Here is a 22,304-nt window from a genome sequence, read left to right on the forward strand (position 1 = left end):
GAAGCACCGCCGTAAACGTGTGGGCTGTCATGTCCAGAGATGGACTTGGCGCACTTCACCGAATTGAAGGCTGCCTAACTGCAAAGAAATATTCCGAAATCCTGGAATAATATTGATCCCATATGTCCTAGACGGCTCATTCCCTGACAGCGATTACCTCTTCCAGCAAGACCTGGCCCCTGTGCATACTGAAAAAAGTTTCAAGAAATTGTTAACTACCCTAGGTGTGCGCCATCCTGAATGGATCCCTAAAGATGCCGCCGTGAGCATCATCGATCCTGTATGGTAAAGGATACAGGTAGCGCAGTCGAAGGAAGGATTGCAGCATTGAAAGGAAAGAAGAAGCAGCATGGAACGTCATTAAGGGGGACAGAGGCAACGTGGAGGCTCTTTAGGCATCGCTTCTATCCAGAATCCAACATGTGATTGCTGCTAAAGGTGGCATGAATTGTTACTGAGGCACCATCAACTTCGTCTCCCTAAGGTTTTTTTTAAAACTAGAGGTATTGTTATTCCATATTTTTCCTTTGGTGTTGTCTCATAACGAACATACATGTAACGACATTACAGTGGCGCAGGTCAATACACTTTTTCTAAAATTATTTTGGTGAGTTTAAATTTGAAATGAACATCTAAAGGTAAATATGGCTTGTGTATGTCCGAACGTGTTGATATTATTAGGGCAAAAGCCTTATTTATATCGTCATTCCGTGAAGTACTTGAGCGAAAACCAATCGCCAATACCTATTGTATAAAAGTTCTGGACACCTCCAGCGAGTTCAAGGCAGTTCGAGCGGACCAAAGCATGACGGCGCATAAGTGGATGATAAAGCGAATTGAAAGTTGTTAAAGCTAAGAAGAATCAAAGCAAATTATTATGAAACAAAGTAAATAATATGAGCGAAAGTGAATTATGATCGATCAAAGCGGGTTAGGAAGGACGACAAAACATGAGAAATTATTGGGAATTAGGACGACTCGAAGTTAATTTAGAGGAATCAAAGTGAATGAAAGGGAATGGCTAAGTTAATGAAGGGTATTAAAGAGAATAGAGGAATCGAAGTGAAATTAAGTGTATTAGATGGCTGACTAGGTAAATTAATGGGAAATAAAGCGAGTTAAATTTATTGAAGACCGATGACTATGCGATAGAAATGAATGAGTCAGCAAATTAAGATGGATCTCTAAAAGCGAGTAAAGTAGATGGCTCGATGGTTTAAAGGAGGTGGCGAACCGTAATATGGTGGTTGAATTATCAAATTAGGCCTAATAGTAATGGCGAATATTTATTTACTCATTTACTAGCCTAATTAAGCATACTAATTAAGGTGGGAAATGTGCATGAAAGAGCGATTTTTTCTGGACTTCAATATCAGGGTTGTCGATAAGATATTCGCGCAAGAAGAGCAAGAAAGATATGTCTACGGTCAACACGAATGCGAACAAAACGTGCAACCAATTAAATGCATATGTCTTTATGCAGCGGCACTCGGGCTTTCACCTTCAAGTCGTATTGAGTATAGCGTAAAAGACAGTGTTAATTTATAAGATGGTAAACAACAAAGCTTTTAAAAAATTCGTTTCATAACAATAGCCGAGCCACCGTTCATTTCGTGGTAATAGCAACGAAGCCATCATGCGTCACAATTCCGGAGTTGCAAGGCTGCGCCAGGCTCAACTACATTGGGCAGCTTCATGCGCACCTCATTCAGAGCGCGAAAGGCAACAGAGCACTCGGGGGTTGCTGATGATTAGAGGAAGAGCGGATCCCCTCTCCCTTTAATTTTCGAGTGCTTCGCTGCAAGGCGACAACACCTCCCGGGGAGCAGCTACGGCAGCGGCTCCCCTGTTGCGAGTCAAATTGGGCGCGATAGAACACAATCCCGCACGACCACATGGGCACTGTTTGAGGGGCTTTTATAAATTTGTGCGTCCAGATTCAAACCTTCCGCAACAGATCAGCCGGTTCAGTTTTTCAGATTTAAGTTTCCGTTTTCACAGTTTTGTTCTGTCTGGAACGAGTTTTATTCCCCTGCATGTACAGCTACATGAACGCTTGCAGGGACGTAGGGAAGGTGAAAAAAAGTTGTTTTTCCTAAGTTCACCGGAAACGTCATTCCTAAAAGCGAAACACCGGATGCACCTATGGTATGACTATTGTGGTTTATGGAGCACGTACACTGGAAAACTGCATGTATCCTCGAAAGGTCGCATTCCACTGCAATATGTTTTTTATCGAAAGAAAGAATTGTGGTTGTGAATTCTGGGTTAATATTGAGACAGACTATTTATGTCAACCAAAATAGGCAATAAAATGATGCTGCAAATCACAATTGTATAGCGGCTGCTCTCAATTCTCTCTTGTATTAGTGCATATGCTGCACGGGTCTATGATTGTTCGCTTTTGACGTGCAACAGTTATCCTAAACAAAGCATATCATTCACGCTGGTAATACTGTGCATGGTACGCTCAGAAGGCATTTGGTAATAAAAAAGTTTGGGCAAAGTGAAGCTTCTGTACGATAGTACCATGTGTCATCGGCTTCGAAGATTTTATATGAACCACGTCATCAGAAGCGTTTCCGGACTGCAGTACGTAGTGGTGTGGTTTGCAATGCGCTCACAATAAATGCGGCAGGTCGCCAAACAATTGTGCCGTCAATCCGACCGCAGAGCGAGCATGCATCTGTTCGACGACATATCGATGGGTCTATTCCCTCCGTCAAAACCTTTATTCGTTTTAATTTTAAAGTACGCAGCCACTGCAGTCCAGCAAAAACGAACAACGCCCGCCGGGACACCTTGTGTATGAAGGTGACAACAGTGGCGAAACCACGGACCCCGAGCGCATGTGGGTTTGATGCACCCACGCCAAGGCTGTTCGTGGCATTGCCGTATCTCAGAAAAAGGGCAATCTGGTGGTAGAGCCAAAGCCAGGGTTGTTTCGAACCTTCAGGGGGTCCTGCCTGCAATTCGGGAACCTTGGGACCTCCTCCTGTATGTTACCCCAATGTTAATTCATTTTTGTACTTTTCTAAATACCTTTCAAAAATGACAAATTCATGGCCCCCTGGCAGCGGCAACACTCCACGTTCGCCCCCGCTTCTCAAAGATGGTGCCCTCGGTCTGACCCGCCGTAGGGGGAATCGGACAGTTGGCTTTTGTTGTCTTGCTCTTGGTTCTTTTACTTACGTCTTTTCTTTCCTAACCCTGCCCTGCAATGTCTTTCCTTCCTTATTTCGATTCCCGGCCGCGGCGGCCGCTTTTCTGATGGAGGCGAAAAGCAAAAACGCCCGTGTGTACTAGATTTCGGCGCACAATAAAGATCCCCAGGTGGTCAAAATTAATCCGGAGCCCTCCACTACGGCGCGCCTCATCGCCTGCGTTGCGTCGGCGCGTTAAACCCCTCAATCAATCAATCAATCCTTCCTTATTCTACATTTTTCCAGGCGGCGAGGGTTAACCTTGTGTAAAGATGTCAGTCTTGAGATCAAGCATAAGGTTATAGTAGGAAAATACGGTTAACGTGTACTGCACAGTGACGTTCTCTTGTTGGGCTGGCTGGTGGGCTAACTAATTGCCTTCTTATTGACTCCACGTTATATGGCTACCCTTTATTCTCCCCTCACAAAACTTGATCGATTTCCTAAAGGGGGTCGCTCCGAAGAACTGCGAATCGAACCACACCAAGGAACCTTCAGCAAGTACCTAGTGGTACACTCAACCGACGGCAAATCACCAGTCACCGACCTGTCAGTGTTCTTCATTCCCGACTGCATTGAAAACATCGTTGCGAGGGTTACAATGCCAAAAAGATGCCCTCTGGAGATCTACGTCTTGAGCAAATAAAAAAAAACCGTTAGAGAAAACCTTCTTAGGCAAAAAAAAATTGCCAACTTTGCCATCACCGCAACGCTGCATCGGTCTCTAAACACTGTCAAAGGTGTTATTTCTGACCAATAACTACTGCATGAGACAGAACCTTATTTCCTTGAGGGAATGCAAGACCAAGGTTCAAATTTGAAAGTTTACACTTTATTTCTCATAAAGTACATACAAATCGTTATCAAAAGAAATCGAGAAAAATTTGCTCAATTGCAACTTGACGGGCCCACAAAATTATACAGGAACAGGTTAGCGGGCTAACACAATCGTCTTAAACATAGAAGGTGAGAGAAACGAAGAAAAAAACACAACATTACCAAATCAAAAGGCATAGAGACAGCGATAGGTATCAAGCACGTGGTGAAATAAAGAAACGATAATACCTTCAAACTGCCGGTCATCCAAACAAAACGGCAGACACATAACGGCGATACAGTCACCAAAATTTCTGTAGTAAATCGCAAAGCAAGTAAACATAATCAAAACAACGTACTGGGGAAAACAAAACAACATATTGGCGGAAACAACCTACTGGTGAAAAGGCGAAAACAAGACAACAAATCCTATGTGCAGGACAACGTTCAAAGCGTTCGGATCATTCCAGGAAGCAAAGAAATCTTTTAAGCTACATAAAGAGGTTATATCAACCTGCTCGGCCGGAAGGTCAATGCAAAGAGTAAGCATTGTATCGTGAAGTGTTTCTATACCGTAGTTCATTCGTGAGCGACGTACTGGCTCTTATTGTGGTGACCTAGTTGTATAAGACTTGATGCGTCAATTTTTTTAGGCTAAGTAACTTGAGCGGATTTGGACAGATGTTTCATCCTTTCTATATGGTGAAGCTAATCGATAGGCGAATAAGTTATAAGTTTTAAGAACGTTTAGTTGTCGAAATAACAGTTCGGTGGGGCAGGCGAATGGTGCTTTGCAAATTAAACGAATTATTCTCCTTTGTAATAAAAACAACTGCTTTAAACTGAAAGCTGTTGTCGTGCCCCAAGAAAGGGGGCAGTTGTTTAAATTACTGCAAATGAAAGCATTATAGATTATCATTTTTACCTTCGAAGGGAGGTATTTCACACATAAAAACATTCTTACAACTTTAAAGAGTTTGCCCGCAAGAACGTTTATGTGTTTAGTTCATGACAGGCAGTCATCAATAATGACACCAGTCGTTTTGACTAAGCTTACGTTTTTAATTTCACAACCATCTAGCATAATGTAACTTTCCAAGGTAATGTTGTTTTTTTAGTGAAACAGAAGGGCTTTCTTTTTATGGACATATTTTTTAAGTCCACTATCAATGGTCCAACGGTAAACTTTTCAAAAACAGAACTTCCCGTAGTGGCAAGGATGGCAGCACAGTCAAAGTTAAATAACAGACTTGTATCGTCGGCATAAAAAATCTATTTCAAGTTGTTATAAATAGGCACTATATCATTGATATAAATATAAAAAAAACAAAACCCAGTATGCTTCTCTGCGCAAAAACAGCTTTCCCTAGTAAACATTGGGAAGCAGATTTTATCAGAACTAAATGGCTTCGATCTCCCTCATAGGATGTAATCAGGTCTTGGGTGACACCACGCTTGCCATAACGACTCAATATTTGAAGTAGGAGCACATATTTAATGTGATCGAAAGCATTGCTGAATTCTAATAAAACACCTCGCGTGAGCGTGTTTCTCATTTTTTAGGATAAACTCTTTTCGTTCAAGTTCGGTATGTTGTATGGATGAGCGCTTTCAGAAGACTTATTGACCTCAGTAAGGACCTCTGTACTTTCAAAAAATCCGGGCAGACGATTAAATATATTTTTTCAAGATATTTTGAAAAGACTGGCAGTGTATACATTGGTCTATAATTTGTCATCATAGCTTTATCTCCTTTTTTAAAGCTGGTAAGAACTTTTTTTACGTGTGTTTTTGTGGCAAAACAAACACCGGTCGAAAGACAGAGATTATGGATATGTGCATTACAAGAGCAATAAAATGTAGGCAATATTTAGCAAATATAATCTGCAGACCATCCAGATCACATGCGCTGATATTGCTCAGCTCAGAAAATTGACAGGTAACTTCAGAATAATTTGTGGGGAACAAGTGCATCGTTTCAGGGCACCTAGTTGTGAAAATACATGCAAGAAAATTTAGCGTTGAAGTTGCGATTTTGAGTGAAGTAATCATTAAATGCATTGCGTAATGATTCACACCAAACTTTTGTGCCGTGTTGGACGATTCGTTCCATGGTCTGGTTGTTTTGCGTCCGATTGCTTAGAAAACTAATTTTTTCCAATAGCTTCCTGTTATCGTCACCGCTAGATGTGAATTACTTTTCGTTTTAGTGAGCTCCTCCTCGGCGTAGTGCGTAATATACACTATCGTGGAAGCTCTTAAACATTGTTAAAACAGCTATTTCACGCGATTGGATAAACGTACTGTACAGGTCTTTCTTAATTCTATTTTCCTGTATAGTAACTCAGTTCCCCATGGTTTACAAATGTTAGCAAAAAGTATTTGGTGAGAGCCAAGGAGAGAATATTTTTTGTAGCAATTACTAAAACAAAGAAGGAAAGCTTGATATGCAATATCTTGTTCTTCCGTTGTGTAAACGTCTCGCCAGTCAAGAAGACCCAGTTCATCTCGGAAGCAGTCACGGTGAGAAGGCATAACTTACTTTGCGGGGATTTCATGTGGCACGTGCTTTTTGAAGCTTCGGTACCTCGTGGTCACTGATGAGCCTGTGCGGGCTAAAGCTAGCGACCAACGCTCTCAAGTAGAACTCGTGATTGATAACATTCCTCTTCCACGTAAGGCCTGGCTGCGCGTCCTCGGCTTCGACCTACAGGATAATGGGAAGGCCTTAAAGTGGCTCAATCGATGTAAGGCTCAAATTGCCCAACTAACTCACATAATCGGCAGGCTGACCCGACGTCGCCAAGGCCTACCAGAACACGATATTACGCGACTTGTGAACTCTCTAATATATACTCGCGTTCTTTACGCACTGCCGTACGTAAAATTAACGTCATCGCAGCGATCCCAGCTTGAGCGGCTCATCCGGCCTGCCACCCGCCTGGCTCTAGGGGTACCTAGATATACCCCCCTCGCTAAGTTGGAGGCTGCTCAGCCGTTCGCATCATTGTCAGAATAAGTTGATCTTCATTTGGCGGCACAACACACTCGTCTCCAGCTTACTTGGCATGGGCGTCTTCTCCTATCCTCACTTCATTACGAGGTAGCTTCGTTACCCGAAATTACAGCGACATACCCCCCTTGGTATCCACTCCCTCGCATAAAAGTTCCTACCATTCCAATCAATGTATCCGCAACCTCGCATGCAGGACGTCGTCGAGCTCGAATATGCACTCTTCGCTACCGCTATGGTGATCTAGCAACAGTGACGTACACAGATGCCTCCTTCTCATCCAAAGACGCACGCGGGGTCACAGTAGTTGTTCCTCCTACCCACCCGCCCTTGCAGAAAAGATACTCGGCCGTTCCTTCCGTCCTGTCTCTAGACGCTCAAGCAATAACTGACGCAATCTTATCGATAGCTACTCCTGGTAACCACGTGATCCTCAGCGACAGTCAGGATGCTCTGCGCTTGTTCCAGGAGCAGACGCTTCCCATCAATATTATGCATGCACTCCACACTCATCTGGCCAAACACACTGGTACTAGCTACGTGCTGGACTGGGTTCCTGGTCACGCAGGCGTTCTGGGCAACGAGCTGGCGCATCAGCTCTCCCGTGCTCCGTCCTAACCGGGAGACTCGGAGACGCCCTGGCCAAATCCTTTCCACCCACCCACGCAAGCGCGACAAGCCCGTCTCCATCGACACCAGACTGTGCAACAGTTATTCAGGGATAGGCAGACTCTTCCATCTCCCTCTCACCTGTTACCCCGGGCAGATGCTTGTCTTATCCGGCAAGCGCAAACGCACAGCCTTCCAACTCCGCACATACTGCACCGACTACAAGGCCATCGCAGCCCTGCGCGGTGCTCCAAGTGCTCTGGCTTTCCCAATACGACGCATGTTCTTTGGGACTGTTCTGGTTCGCAACCATCACTCGCAATTCATCTTAAATCCCTTACACCTCCTCCCTCTTCTCTCCAAGACTGGCTCGCGCCACCGGAGGGAACAGACCGAGTGGCCTGGTGGCGAGCTTTGGTGGCTCACGTTCGTCAGGTTCTCCCGTCTGTATAGATAATTTTGTTTCTTTCAGAACCCCGGACTTTGGGGGGTCTTTTTCTTTGTTTTTTGTGTGTCAGTAAAGTTTACCAACAACAACAACAACTGTTGTTGGCGTTCCTATAATCGTAATGAGAAGAGTCGAGGCAGAAATTAGGACCCTATGCAACATTCTTATTTTCGCCGTTTCTGAAGTACCCGATACAATGAAGGCAGTTTTTATTAGCTCTCTTGTTTGCGTCTACATAAGTAAGCCGAGGCGATGTTTTAAGGGTCAGCAATACGGACATATGATAGAAGCCCGCGTTGCAAACTCACGTGTCTTCAATACCGCGAAAACGATGACACCCCTGAAGAATGCCACCAGCCACTTCAGAATGGTCCGAACTGTCGTGGCTCACACGCTGCGTACTCGCGATCCTTCCCATCTTCCGGGAAAAAAGGAGATGATTCATATCAAAGTAACTGACAGTATAACTTTCCCAAACGCCGCCTGCCGGGTGTTGGAGCGACGTTGGGTTAGTACTACGGCACAGTGCAGCGTAGCCGATGTGTCGGCCACCAGCTACTTCTGCCTCTACAGCAGTCTCTTGTGGTTCCTCCTCCTTCCGGGCGGCCATTCACAGCCCAGCTCCCCAACGCAACTCCTGCGGATCCCGTGGAGGGCGTGAAAAGTGGCGCTGTTGCGACTGGTCCCTCTTCTTCCAGTTCAGGTCCATTGTCCCCCACGATACCTGAGAGCATTGAGAGCAGGAACAGAGGGGGCCCACACACACCCCTTCCCTTCCTGCACCGCAGGCTCCGAATGAGAAGCCTGAGGCCACCTCAAGGACCATTTCACGAGGTTTATGTTGGAAGAAAACCACTTCGTTGACATTTGAATAAACGAGGATATGGACACTTCGGCCTCTCAACCTGAACATCAGGCACAAACTGGACGCAGCAGCGCTACTGTGCGTGAAAAAAAAACAGCTCCTCGCATCACAGGCCCTAAACAAAACTCACTGATGTGAACCACACCAGAAAACTAACAAACTTCATTTTTCCTATGCCTGATGCATAATTGCTGTTGAAAACATATTTCAGTGAAACTGTAGGGGTTTAAAAAAACTTAGGTAGTGTATATTAACTCCTCTATAAATATCAAACCCGTATTTGATTGCCTCCAACAGACCCACCTGAATCCTAAGCAAACTAACTTTCGCAAACTTCACTGTCTTCAGGAAAGATTTAGATGTCTGTGCTAATTTATTTGGCGGGGTTGACATTGTGACACGAAAATCCATCCCATCCCATTCCATTAGACTACTCATCCACCTTGATGCGGTTCCTGTAGCGGTTATTTCCAGTTGCCTAATTGCTATAAGTCCTTTATACCTTACCGCGGGCTATCGCCTATCTACCTCATAATTGCAGTCCTTGGTGGAGAAGCTTCCTAAACCCTTCTACCTAGTCGGAGATTTAAATGCACACAACAAAGTCTGGGGTTCTTGGAGGACCGATGCTCTTGGCCGTTTAATTGAACATTTCTTGGTATCGTCTGGTGCGTGTCTCTTTAACAAAAAACAGCCAACATAAGTTAACACCCCACACAACGCGTACTCACATATATATACTTGTCAATCGGTTCTGCCGTTCTTTTGCAAGTGCACCAAAGCCATGATAAGGCGCATTCGCCGTCAAGCCAAAATTCATAGCTGGAGATCCTTCTTAAGTTCAATAAATGTTTCCACAAATACGCCCCAGGATTGTAAAAGCATAAGGAAACACAAAGGATAAAGGACATATAGCTTACCTCTTGTTAACAACACTGGTAGCAGCTTAGATGACTAGGGAAATGCTCTGGCACAACACTTCGAACGCGTCTCAAGCTTTTCACACAGCACAAGCACAATTACATTTATACACTACAAAAAGTCAGCTGCGCTGAAGTTCATACCGGACCACAATAAATCAAAGGAAACTTAGAGCTACCCATCCTCCCTTCACGAGCTCATTACTGCGTTGGCTGGTTGCAAGACTTCACCGCCAGGTCAAGATACATTACGTACACCATGATCAAACGCGTTCATAAAGACACAATTCATACTCTGCTCATTTTATTTAAGAAAATATGGCGTCCCGGGCACTTTCCTCAGGCATGCAAAGAGGCTGTCATTGTACCACTGCTAAAACAAGAAAGGGATGACTCCTGAGATTAAAGACATCGTCCGATTGCACTGACCAGTCCTTCTGTAAGCTTGTGAAAGTAAGAACACAGTATACCATAATTAATATTGATTTCAGTGCTAAAGTTTGCAAGAATCAGGCTTGAAACAAGGCAGTTTGAAATTATGGTCTCGGTTGCAGAAACGAGGCGACGTGTTGTAGAGTTCGCAGAACGGGAAAAGACGGCCGAGTATCTGCTCGTTGTTGCAAATGTCGTTAAAAGATGATAGTTTGTGTAGATATTCGCCAAGGAAATTCCCCCTTTGCTTTCCCGCTCAACTCTTATGCTATTCCTGTACCGTCGCGCTCATCCCAAGGTAATAACACTAAAAGTTTGCTCAATGCGATTTGAATTAACCGCATTCCACTGCTACAAGCCGGGTCCCTCGATGTCAGGGCTGCAATACGGCGGAGACGCGCGTGAATCGAGGCAGCCAACTTCAAGGTTTATAAACCGCATGGCCGTTCTCCACGTGCCTTTCAAGCAGAACGTGGAACCTTGCTAGTGGAAACTTTCGTTGCTGTTGCAGCGTGATTTTTAATATGCCGCCAAGAGGTGGCGCGGGCAACAGCAGGCGGTGGTTTTGTAGAATGTAGGCGGTTTAGTAATTGTAGAATATCATTTGCTCTCAAAAAACGAAGTATCCATTTTTTTACATGCGAACCATCTCATCCTCGGGCTGTGTCTCTCCCTCCCTCATTATCGTTGTCCACCGTCCGCGCTCTACTGCGCATGCGCGTCTCTTAATCCCCGTCAGCGTTTGGGCGGACGTCAGCGCAGTTCACTATGAAAATAAATTGGCGGCGCCCGGTTTTGATCCCACGACTGCCTCGCCGCAACGAGAGGTATTGGCGCTCTTCCCACTACGCTTCAAACCGATACGGGAGCATGTGCTACAAACGCGCCCAATGTCCTTCACTCATTCAAACTACTTCAAGAAGCTACTGATACAACGAAGACAGGCGAAGCTGAATGTCAACGGAAACGATGAACTGAAAACTAATGAGAATTTCAGTCGGCCCCATGGCTGCTTCTCATATTACTTTGAGTTCCCCTACGGGAAGATGGTGTAATTTGTAATAAAGGAACACTGTAAATATCCCTTGTGTAGTAATTTTCTGTCCTACATTTGCGTAATGTCTTGTTCTTGTACAACAAAGTTGACATCTATGAACGTATAAACCGGGGTTAGACGTTTACATTTGCCTGTGAGAGCTATATTAATTTGGCCGGGTGGCTGAATCGGGTCACAGACCGACAGACAGACAGACAGACAGACAGACAGACAGACAGACAGACAGACAGACAGACAGGCAGACAGACCAAAATTTCTAAGTTTAAGTAGCCCAGGAAAGACTACCGTCTTCAAATCTGCTCATGATGAATACTTTCGTCTGCAAACTGGAGAGCTGAAAGAGGACGTGGAGTAGTCCGAATGGGGAACATAAAAATTAATAGACCTCATATTATGCGATAATCCAGTGTGGTGCAGGACGTTGAAGTGTTCGGAAGGAAGAGATGTAGTGACCACCGATTGTAATATCTCTAATTTGGCTAGAATATAGTAGGGACCTTAACACAACGGTACGAAAGAAGCCGATCAATGAGCTAGAAGTAAGACGGAAAGTTGAAGAATTTAGAATCGCGTTGCATAACATTTATTCGGCTCTTACCGAGGAAGAAGAATTTAGGACACAGGAAGCCAGCGACAATCGTATACACATCACGGAGTGTGCACGAGAAGCCGGAAGTAAGATCCCTAGACAGGCTACTGGTGAACTTTCCCAGCAGACGAAAGATTCAATTAGGGATCGGCAAAGTATAAAAATATCTACACCAGCTGATAGAATTGAGCTAGCGGAGCTTTCAAGCCTGATTCATAAGCGTAAGACAGCTGACACGCGAAATCAAAATAAGGAGAGGATTGAACATGCTGTGAAGGATGGAGGCAGCCTCAAAGAAGTGAAGAGGGGTGTAGGCATGTGGAGAATTCATATGTGCGCACTTAAAGACAAGCAACACAATGTCATCGCAAATAGGGTTCTAATAGTTATAGTAGAAGAGGAGTTATGTAGTCATCTGTACAGTAGCCGCGACAGCCCGGATAATATATTACGAGGAAGTACTTCAGAGGAAATAAACATCGCACTAATGACGACAAAAGTAAATAGGGCTTTGAAAGAAATGCAAGGGGGTAAAGCCCCTGCTCAGGATCTGATGACAGACGGCCTCTTGAGGGATGCCGGACACATGGTACTAGAAAAAGTGGCAAACCTGTATGCGCAATGCCTAATGAATGCGAGTGTACCATAACCGTGGAAGAAGGGGAACATCATCCTATACCATAAGGAAGGTTACATAAAAACTTGAAAATGCTTACTGTCACTCGTGTTCAATGTACTTACCAAGGTAATAGTTAACAGCATTTCGGCCACCTTACATTTCAGTCAAACTAAACAACAAGCAGGTTTTCGTAACGTTTATTCCTTATTGGACCATATTCACGCGCTCAATCAGATGATAGAGGAATGCGTAGAGTATACTCAACCACAATATGTAGCCTTCATAGATTATGAGAAAGTATTCGATTCTGTCGAAACCTCCACAGTCATTCATGAAATGCGGAATCAGGGTGTAGACGAGCATTACGTAGGAATACTAGAGGATATCTACCATTGGTCCACAGCTACCATCGTCTTACATAAGGACAACAGTAAAATATCAATAAAGAGGGGCGTCCGACAACAAGACAATGCCTCCAATATTATTCACAAGCTGTTTAGAAGAGTCATTCCGAACATTTGATTGGTATCAGGTGGGGGTTAGGGTTAATGGAGAATACCGATGTAACCTCAAATTTGCTGATGACGTTGCCTTGCTAAGTAACTCCGGTGACGAATTGCAAAGCAGGCTTTCCGCACTGGTGATGCGAAGTGGAGTCGTGGGCCTGGAAATTGTGGGCAGAAACCTAAATTATTCCTTAATAGGCTCGGGAGAGCCCCGCGATTTGAGATAGGCTTGGAATGACTGGAAGTGGCAAGCGAATATGTCTACTTAGGCCAAGTAGTGACGCCGGGTCCAAAAAATGAGAAAAAAATTAAAAGTATAAGAATGTCGTCGAGTGCATGCGGCAGGCATTGAATGGCTGCCTAGAATTGTCCCTAAAGGAGAAAGTGTACGACGGCTGCATCTTACCGGTGCTTACCTACTGGAAAGAAACTTGGATGCTCACTAAGAGGGTTCAACCTAAATTGAGGGCGACTCACCGAGCAATGTAACGGTACATGGTAGGTTTACCATTAAGGGACAAGAAGATAGCGGAGTATGTCAGGGGCGAAACCCGTAATAAATACATATTATTAGAAATTAAGAAAAAAGATTGGGTGTGGGCAGGGCATGCAATTCAATGGCAATATAAATGTTAGTAATTAAGGCTAGCAGAGTAGATCCCAAGAGAGGGCCAGCGTGGAAGGGGGTGGCCAAACGTTAGATCGGCAGATGAGATGCAGAAGGTTAAAGGGATAAATTGGTCGCACTTAGCACAGGACTGGCATAATTGGATATCCATGGGAGAGGCATCTGCCCTGCATCGGGCGTAGATAGGCTGATGATGGTGCTGATACCACGACGCAAGAAAACGACAGTTACCTGACCTATGCGCCTACCTAATACCCTCACTCCCATCCCTGTTTTTATCTGATCAACCCCCGATCAGAACTGCACACCTTTTAGCCTACCTTGCTAATTTATATTTTCAGCATTTTTGTGATACCATGCGTCATATCAGGGTGACCTGATGCAAGTGCTCTGAGCGTTTTCGTAGCGTGTGCCAAGGAGGTCACTGCCGTTGCTTCAGATAAGGACATGTTATGAGGCCTCGAGAACTGTATACTTAACCATTGTCATTGTCACTGTGCTGAGGTAGCTGTCAAGAGGGGTGGCCAATCCGCCAAAAGGAGGGTGATAACGTTTCAACGAGGAATCCCAGCCGAGAAAGGCAGAGGAAGAAGAGGCAATGATGCTCGGAACGGAGTACGACTGCCCAGTGGGTACGTCGTGGTTTTCTGTAGCCTGTCGTAGGACGGCCAGAACCGCGGTGTCCTGTGGCCGTTGTAGGACGCCCAGGCACCCCATCCCGACCATCGACCTGGTGAGCCTCTACATTGTGTAGAAGTGCGGCCGCCATCACTTCGCCCTTCGCCTCTGCTGCAGACTTCGCATGGCCGCTGCCTCAGGCTCATCATCAACGCCCTGCCCTCGTGTGCCTCACCACAAGCAGCCATTTCTTTACCTCTTAAGAACGCACTAACTGTTATTTTCAACGTACTGTGATAGTGAGCAGTTATCCCTTTTCCTGCTGCCCGAACATTTGCTCCGTCGTCTTTATTCGGGTAGTATGTGCCCTTAATCGTCTACGTCTATCCCTGCGTGAGTCCCTACAAATCGGCGTGTTTTTGTCTTAAACCTGCTTCCCATTACCTCGCCTTGAGTCTCCCGTAACCTCAAATCACAGTTACCTCTGATTTAAATCGTCGTCGCTTTTTAGACTAAAGGCCCTTTACACCAATAATACACTATTTTTACTAAGTACACCACAATCATCGTCATTGTATTTTAACGTAAAAAAACACCATTGTCTGAGAATCTTTGGCCTCAGACGATCTTGCGCCAATAAAACACACATACATGTATAATAGGAAACCGGATGAGGTCGGGACAATGGGCGGCTTCTCCTGAGCAACACAAAAGAAAAGAACAGCCAATTCTGCTCCTGAAGCCTGCGAACATGAGATGTTTATGACTCGAATCACACTTGGTATGGTCCCAAGGTACCCGCGAAAAACGCGACATTGTTTACAGATAAACCCGGAGCAATGCGTCCGCAATAAACCGAGCCTTCCAGTGATCTTGGCTATAAGATACCTCCTTTCGGTGGACCGGCTTTGCGGGTACTCCCCCTGTTGTTGCATCCCCAAAAACCAATACTCCGGAAACACATAATCATACTTGCGGCTCTGAAGGGTACCCTCGGCGATCTATTACGCCTGTGGTGGGATCGCATCGCCCGGTGCGCATGGAGCACGCTACGCTAAGTGTTCAGAAGCCAGTGCAAGCTTCAACTTGCGGACTTCGCACTGATAGCATCAGTTGTAACTGTGTTGTAGTACCTTTTAGAAAGTAGAGAGCAATGCAGTTGTGGCAATAGAGTTGTTGAGAAAAAAGGAAGGTTGAGGAGGCTCCAACTGAGGCGAAACCTGGACTTTTAGCGAAAGAACCACCACGCGCTAATACCTGACCCTACCTGCTATGTCGATACATGTGTTCAAAGAGGAGCTCGTGGTAGAGCACTGCAGTTAAGGTGGCTGGGGGGTGGCAGTGCACACCAGTGTTTAAAGGCATACCCGTTGCCCGTACAAATAGCAGTATCTTTCTGGTTGTGCAGAAAGCATCTAAGATAACTGCTTCACATAGGCATGGCGGATGTGGTGTCAACTAAAGAAAACGTTTATTGAGTGCTCGCAAACTTCGTTTGTGCAGCATCTTTAGAATGCTGCACCGGTACATCGCTGAAGAGCGCCGGTTCCTCAACACGAATCCAAGTCAAAATACAGATACGGTTAAGATAAGGGAGTTTCCTGACATACCCCCACCTCACTGAAATCAGTTAGTTTAATGTTCATGCTCGCACTAAAAATGTTTTAGGCGTAAGGATCATACACTCTGTGATGTTGTCAAAGATTACCGTATGAGCATGAATGGTGGTGGAGGTACCACACATCCGTTACTCGGCCTGCTAGAATATAAAATTGAGATTTTAAATGCCGCTTAGTCATAAGTGCTTGATTACATTCTTTGAATACCTAGTAAAGCGAGCCACAACATTGGTTTAATCTTTTGCATGTGTAGTTTATTCAATAAGAATTAGTTGATATTCACCGTTAGGACACTCATTCATTGCCTCAGTCCTTGTGCATCTGCGCTGTTATACAAGTGCTGTATTAAAACCAAGGCAGCGAACATGCTACCTTAACAACCTTAATGCTGTAGCGGAACCACTAGCACCAACGCGATGTTTCAGTTCGTATACCATCAACGGGTTCATTCCGGAAGTCGCAGCGAGCGACGTCTCTCGTTATCATCTTTCGACTGAAATGCAGACAACATGGGGGGGACCAGAACTCTTGTTTTTGAAATCAAGGGAATAACTTCTTATCGCTTATAGATATTGGTGCGGAACATAGTTTTATTTTCCACACCGGTTTGTTTACTTGGACTCGTATTTCGCCTCTTTTTGACGCCGTTTGTAACGGTTTTATTTGGGAAACGCCATACCGACATGTACTTTTGCATGAAGAAAGCTTGCATTAGCGCTTTTGGAGGCTGTTTTGCTTCATGTATGTCTGATGTTTACTGTGGAATAAACAATTTAGATGTGTGTGGGCCGTGCAAACAGTCGCCGTAACTTCCAAATTTTTTCACGACTTCAGCGCAGTCTCGATCACGGAAGCGTGGAAGCTGCTTTTCTAAGGGAAGCTAAATGTGCAACGTCCATGTGTTGATATTTTGAAACACGTTACAGATCTCCTGGGCGTCAAGATTTTTCGCGAGCCCTCCACGACAGCGCGCATCGCAGCCTAGGTTTATTTTGCGCGCAAAACCGCAAAAAGTTGAATACTTGAACCTTCGCAACATATTTTGGGTATAGAACACTACTCGTTTTCATGAATGACACAGACGTTGTGTACGACGTTTGGGAGTGGCCGAATTGTTTTTGGTAGCGGTTCCACGGGATAAAAAAACGGCTTCAAAACACAATGCCGACCGGTCGGAAAGAAGATAAGAGGTTCGACAGAATTTGTATCAGATATAAAAGGAGCAAGGAAACATGCAACATAACCACACGTACGAAACAATAAACTGTTCAATACAGTGCCTCGAACTCCATTATTTTCTACTATCTCCGCAGATCAACTGTTACAGCCATGTAATTGAGCCTTTTTTAGACACCCCTCAAGCATAGGCGGAAACCATTTTGATTCTATCTTTTTCACACATTACCTCGGAAGAATCATCCCAGTGTAAAACAAGTTAGTCTCTTCGCCACTTCCATATCAAAGTGCGTTGGTAACAATTACAAAGTGAATCTCCTGCCGTATCATACAAAGCATTTATATCAACCGTTCATCGGCGTCACTTTCGTGAGTTGAAACCGGCCCCATGCGCATGTTTTGAATCACAGATGAGACTGCTTTACGATCTGCTGTAAGCAAGCCAATATTGTAAGTGTCAGTGCTTTTTCGGTCATTTTTCGTTTGCATTAGTGCTGCTGCATTTCGTTTTTCTATCACAGGCCAGGAACTCGCTCCACTCTGTAAAGCCATTTAGGAGGTTAAGGAAAACACTTAGTAATTAACTAATAAATAAATACCTGTGTTTTTTCGGTTATTTATGGTCCGCCTTCTACCACCTTTTCGACATGCATATATCCTTCGTGTCTCACCACAACACACGCACATCCAACCCTTTCATTCAGTCGTAATGCTGTCTTTAGCCATTAGCCACGGCCTAAATCCAGTACATTATTGAAGCCGACCTATATTCACCCATTGTCGTTGTTGCTTGTAAAAAATAAAACCTCTTACCTTGAGTTACTTTTGAAACCATCTTCCGCAAATGAATAATAACGGAAAAGTCTCTTTCAGACTTTCAAGCACCTGGTTGACAAGGCAAACGCAAAACACGGAGATGGAGATGGATATGAATGAATTGAATGTTGATACAGAAGATGTAATCGACAAGCCTGTGAGAAAAGTGAGCCTTGGAATCTTCTCTGTTCCGTAATCCAGACCAATCTTGTTTGCGAATTGCTCACGCTAACTCTACATGTATTATGCTTTGGCTAGCCTTTTTTTGTTTGTAATGAGACCTAAATCAATATTTTGTTGGTGGAGGCAATATGTAATATGCATGTGTTGCCGAACGGTTCAGGAAAAGTTTATACTACCTAACGCCGCAATACAGCCCATTTGTGGATGTTTAAGGGCATTTCGAGAAGCGCCGTAACAAACCAAATGAATCCGGTCTCTGCAATGGTCTCAACCCTCCGCATACACAGAAATTATAAGACGCTATTGCGTTTGTTTCTCTGTTCATTACTATGTAGGACAACAATTTGAAAACGTAATTATGGGTGACTACAAACATTGCAAATGCTTTGCAATACAATGCTTTGCTCTGTCTTGATGGGCAGTTTTAATGATTTGGGCAAAATATTACCTGACTTCAACACAAAACTGATGTGAAATGCAATACAGAATACTTCAGAGTTATATTTTGGTAGTACATTAGGTAATGACTGCCGGTTTTATATTACATAAAATAAAGTCTGCGACTACGCCATATACAGTGCAAAATCAGACATCAGCCAAAAAGACTGCCCCCGAACGCGGTAATTGATAATTTGGGTGTTATGGCGCACATTAGCGTCGCAAGTGTTCCGTACGCTTGCAGTAATCACTCACGTTTTTTTTTTCTGTCGTGAATTACGGTGGTGGCAATATTTTCAGTGTGGACGTATTGATTCCGAACAACAGTGTCTCGAAGTTTATACTTCAAATCTAGGCCAACGATCATGAAGTGAGACCACACCGCAATTTCGAATTTTTAGCATAGTCAATAAGAGCGACTGGTCGGTAAGATGGATGTTTTTTCTCTATAATTGATACCTTATAAAATAGGCAATTTCTGATACCATTAGGAATTTACTACTCTCCCCCGTATCTTTTTGTTTTGAAAGCCTTCCAAACTGGCGTAGGACATTACTTCTCCAACGCTTCGTGCGTAAAATGAATCCCCTAGTTATTGTTTGAAGTTTGATGAGTAGGCTTTCCGTACAATAGGAAACCTGACCTGTAAATTCATTATGTTCACTTGCGTGGTGGCCCGTAAAATTGTGTGATATTGGTACTAATTTATGCTAGGTTCTATACACTGTATTGAGCCGTATAGCTTTCTTCAATGTCATCAAGATGACGTTTCTTTTTTCACTCAAGCTTGCAAATCAGAAACGCAGTTTTTGCTTTTTTTGCTAGTAATGGGCTCTCGGCATTTTAGTCTTAACTGCTCTTTAAATCATCTTACACTTTAAAGCTACTACATTCTTGTTGATATTCCATTGCAAAATTGCGAACGTATATTGTTCTTTTTGATAGCTGTTTGTGTTGCTGTTTCTATTCTTCTTTTATAGATGCAGGCGAAAATTGAAAACTTCATTGTTCACTCGCCTTACCCAGATTTAGAAAAAACAGAAAATTGTTCACTGTACAAATTTTTAAATTCAAGAGTGCAAACTTATGGAGCTACCACAGCAGTGGTAAGTAAATTATTCTCTTATAATTTTTATCGATGTCTATCTACCGCCTTTTCGGCATTGATGTATAAAGAACAAGATAGACTACAAACTTAAAATCTTTTCATGTTGTACCATAGGCGACATTCTGTTTATATTATAAAAATATTGCGCAAAATTCAATACGTATTCGTGTTTCTGAGGTAGGTGTGATCCGTTCTGTTATCTGGTTGATTTTACATTCAGAACTTCAACGCAAACTGTTCAAAAACCAAGACTTGCTGACGTTTGCATAAACAAAAATATGGTGATATTTACCTTCTGCGTGGATGACCACTTCGCAGGTATGTATTTACGCAAATGAGACAAGATGAAGTGGATTGTTCTTTTGAATAGTTATCACAACCTTCACATTGTCCTACGGGTACGAAACATTAAACTATGCTTTTTTAAATCTTGATGTGTTTGTCAACAAATTGCGTTGACGTTCCTATTTATCGCTGACAGAAGCGCACACGTTTTTTTCATACTAAAATGAAACAATTTAATCATCAAAATGTTGTACTCAAGTTCGTAAACTTCTTTTTCAAGTACTTCCGTATGAATAAATCCTTCCTGCCTCACAAAGACACATGTAACTCGTTTGTTCTCATCGGAACACGAGCGTTTTCTGCCGGGTAACTCAGCAACTTGCTCAGCAACTTGTCAGAGGTGCCATCTTTGTCCATGCTCGGAGGAGTCTTAGTTAAAGCCGCTTCTAATAACTAGACTTTTTATCGGCCTGCAGTTCCCGTTAGCGCAAGCGACCCTGAAAATGGAGCTGTGGTGACAGTGAGAGGGCAGTGATTTACTTTACATTATTGTCTCCCCTCATTAAGTGAAAAAACTAAAGTCGTAATATCAAGGCTAACAAAGTGACCACTGATCAAAAACACTATTGTATGGCATCAATGCCTCCACATGTCTGGAGTAGAAAAACTAAAAAATCTGTACTGTGTATTGCGGCTCTCTTATAGACAATAATACGCTGTCCAAGTTTAATTTGAAAAATTTGTACCCGCTCCACCCTTAGCGATATTTGCGCTCCGATCGCAACCAAAGGAGCTCATTAAATTTTGGCAGATTGATATCTGTGCTTTGCTGGTAGTGATGTTTAGAGTACAGTTGTACTCCCATAGGGATGGCTTACATTAGGTTTTCGTTAGAATTTTTCCGAATTGGAGACGTTAGTTTGAGTGTCGCCAATCGCGTCTCGTTATTACAGTGTCCAAACAGTTCATCGACAGATATCGCAACCGCTTTACGAAAAAGTTTAAAGTGCCAAAATATAGCTTTACAATTCGCAGGATTTTAGTCGTTCTTCACTAATGGAACACGGCTGCTCTAGCGGCCCGCGGTGGCATATTAGTAGAAAGGTTTCTGCTTGCAACTACTTAAAGGTGCTGTTGGGTTACATGCAGGACTACAGCCATAGTGTGCACGACGTGGAAGCCGAAAGTAGAGTACCATTTACGTGCGTTTTTACAGAGCTCGTGATACCTTGTTTTCAGAGCAGCTCAAGGGCGCCTAACTGCAGGTGTGGCGATGTGGAACATGAACTTAGTGCACGAAGCACGCGCTCATACATAGGCGTCCCAAAATGTTATTACGAGACAAAACCACGTATTTCGGAGCAGCGAACTTATGCTTTAAAAAGAAATGGCTGTCCTAGCCCAAAAACGTTCACGTTACGCACCCGTATTGAGGAGCAAGCCGTTTGAACAAAGTGAGATTTTCAAGCGTACTACCTGTGGTTCCAAAACCCAATTCTTCGGGATGCCAATCTGAAATACTATACTTATGTGGTACTTAATAACACTTTATCACGAGTAATTCCCAATCTTGGACGCTATTGCTTGTTAAAACTAGTGCTGCCGAAGAGGAAAATTGTTTTTGCTCTATAGACACTCTTTTTTTATTAAACACATATCCATAAAGCAGGTCTTATTCTCTAGACCCACATGCTAAAGCTATACATAACGTTCAAACGTGCCATGTTCATTTTTATAAAACGGGCTCATCGCTATAACCGTATAAAAGCAGCATTTAACTCGGCATTTATTGCACATATTCGTGTTGCAACCGAGCACGCGTAAAAACGGCTTTTCTGCCGAGCAATTGAAAATTTTGAATAAAACATACACCCAACGCCCAAAGCACGCTTGTATAACATTTCATGCCATTTAAGCAGAAAATAATGAATCCCTACCCAGTTCCTCTCTCTAGAACCTCACATTTCGCTAGCCTCCCTCTGGAGTCCTGTTTTGGGGTGCGCGCAAGTCGTCCTACAGAATGCGCAGCAGGGTAGGGCACGGGAGGCACGCTTTAGCCCTCGCATGAGAAGGCGTGACCAAGGATTTCTACCGCAGTATTCCTAACTAGTAATAGCGTGTAGAAAAATTTATTTTCTGTGTCTCCCGTTTGGAAAGCCTGTGGTCAGCCATCATTGTATTCGGCGCTAGGTGCGCAGTCGGACATACGTGAGCTCGGTTTGTAATAAGGCGAAGCACTATTTAGTGGCCTCTTTAGCTACGTATTAGGCCACTTCTGAAAATAATGTAATATTCCAGGGCGAGGCGTCAAGGGGGTGGCTCAAGGCAGTTCCTCCACTCAAAATTTCTTCCTCAA

At 43.8% G+C, this 22,304-nt stretch overlaps 1 protein-coding gene across 2 annotated transcripts in view; it reads left to right on the forward strand.

The window, feature by feature from the left end:
• The window catches only part of LOC144141242 (uncharacterized), a 129,034-nt gene that overhangs the window by 62,782 nt on the left and 43,948 nt on the right, over positions 1 to 22,304 (forward strand). For both annotated transcript variants that reach the window (XM_077672800.1, XM_077672801.1), the window contains exons 2-3: positions 17,992 to 18,100; positions 19,536 to 19,661. In XM_077672800.1, the coding sequence (XP_077528926.1) occupies positions 17,992 to 18,100; positions 19,536 to 19,661 (235 nt within the window). The remainder of the gene's footprint in view (positions 1 to 17,991; positions 18,101 to 19,535; positions 19,662 to 22,304) is intronic.

The sequence above is a fragment of the Haemaphysalis longicornis genome, unplaced genomic scaffold, assembly GCF_048455015.1.
Source record: "Haemaphysalis longicornis isolate Haplotype H1 unplaced genomic scaffold, Haemaphysalis longicornis Haplotype H1 scaffold_6, whole genome shotgun sequence".
Classification (NCBI taxonomy): Eukaryota; Metazoa; Arthropoda; class Arachnida; order Ixodida; family Ixodidae; genus Haemaphysalis; species Haemaphysalis longicornis.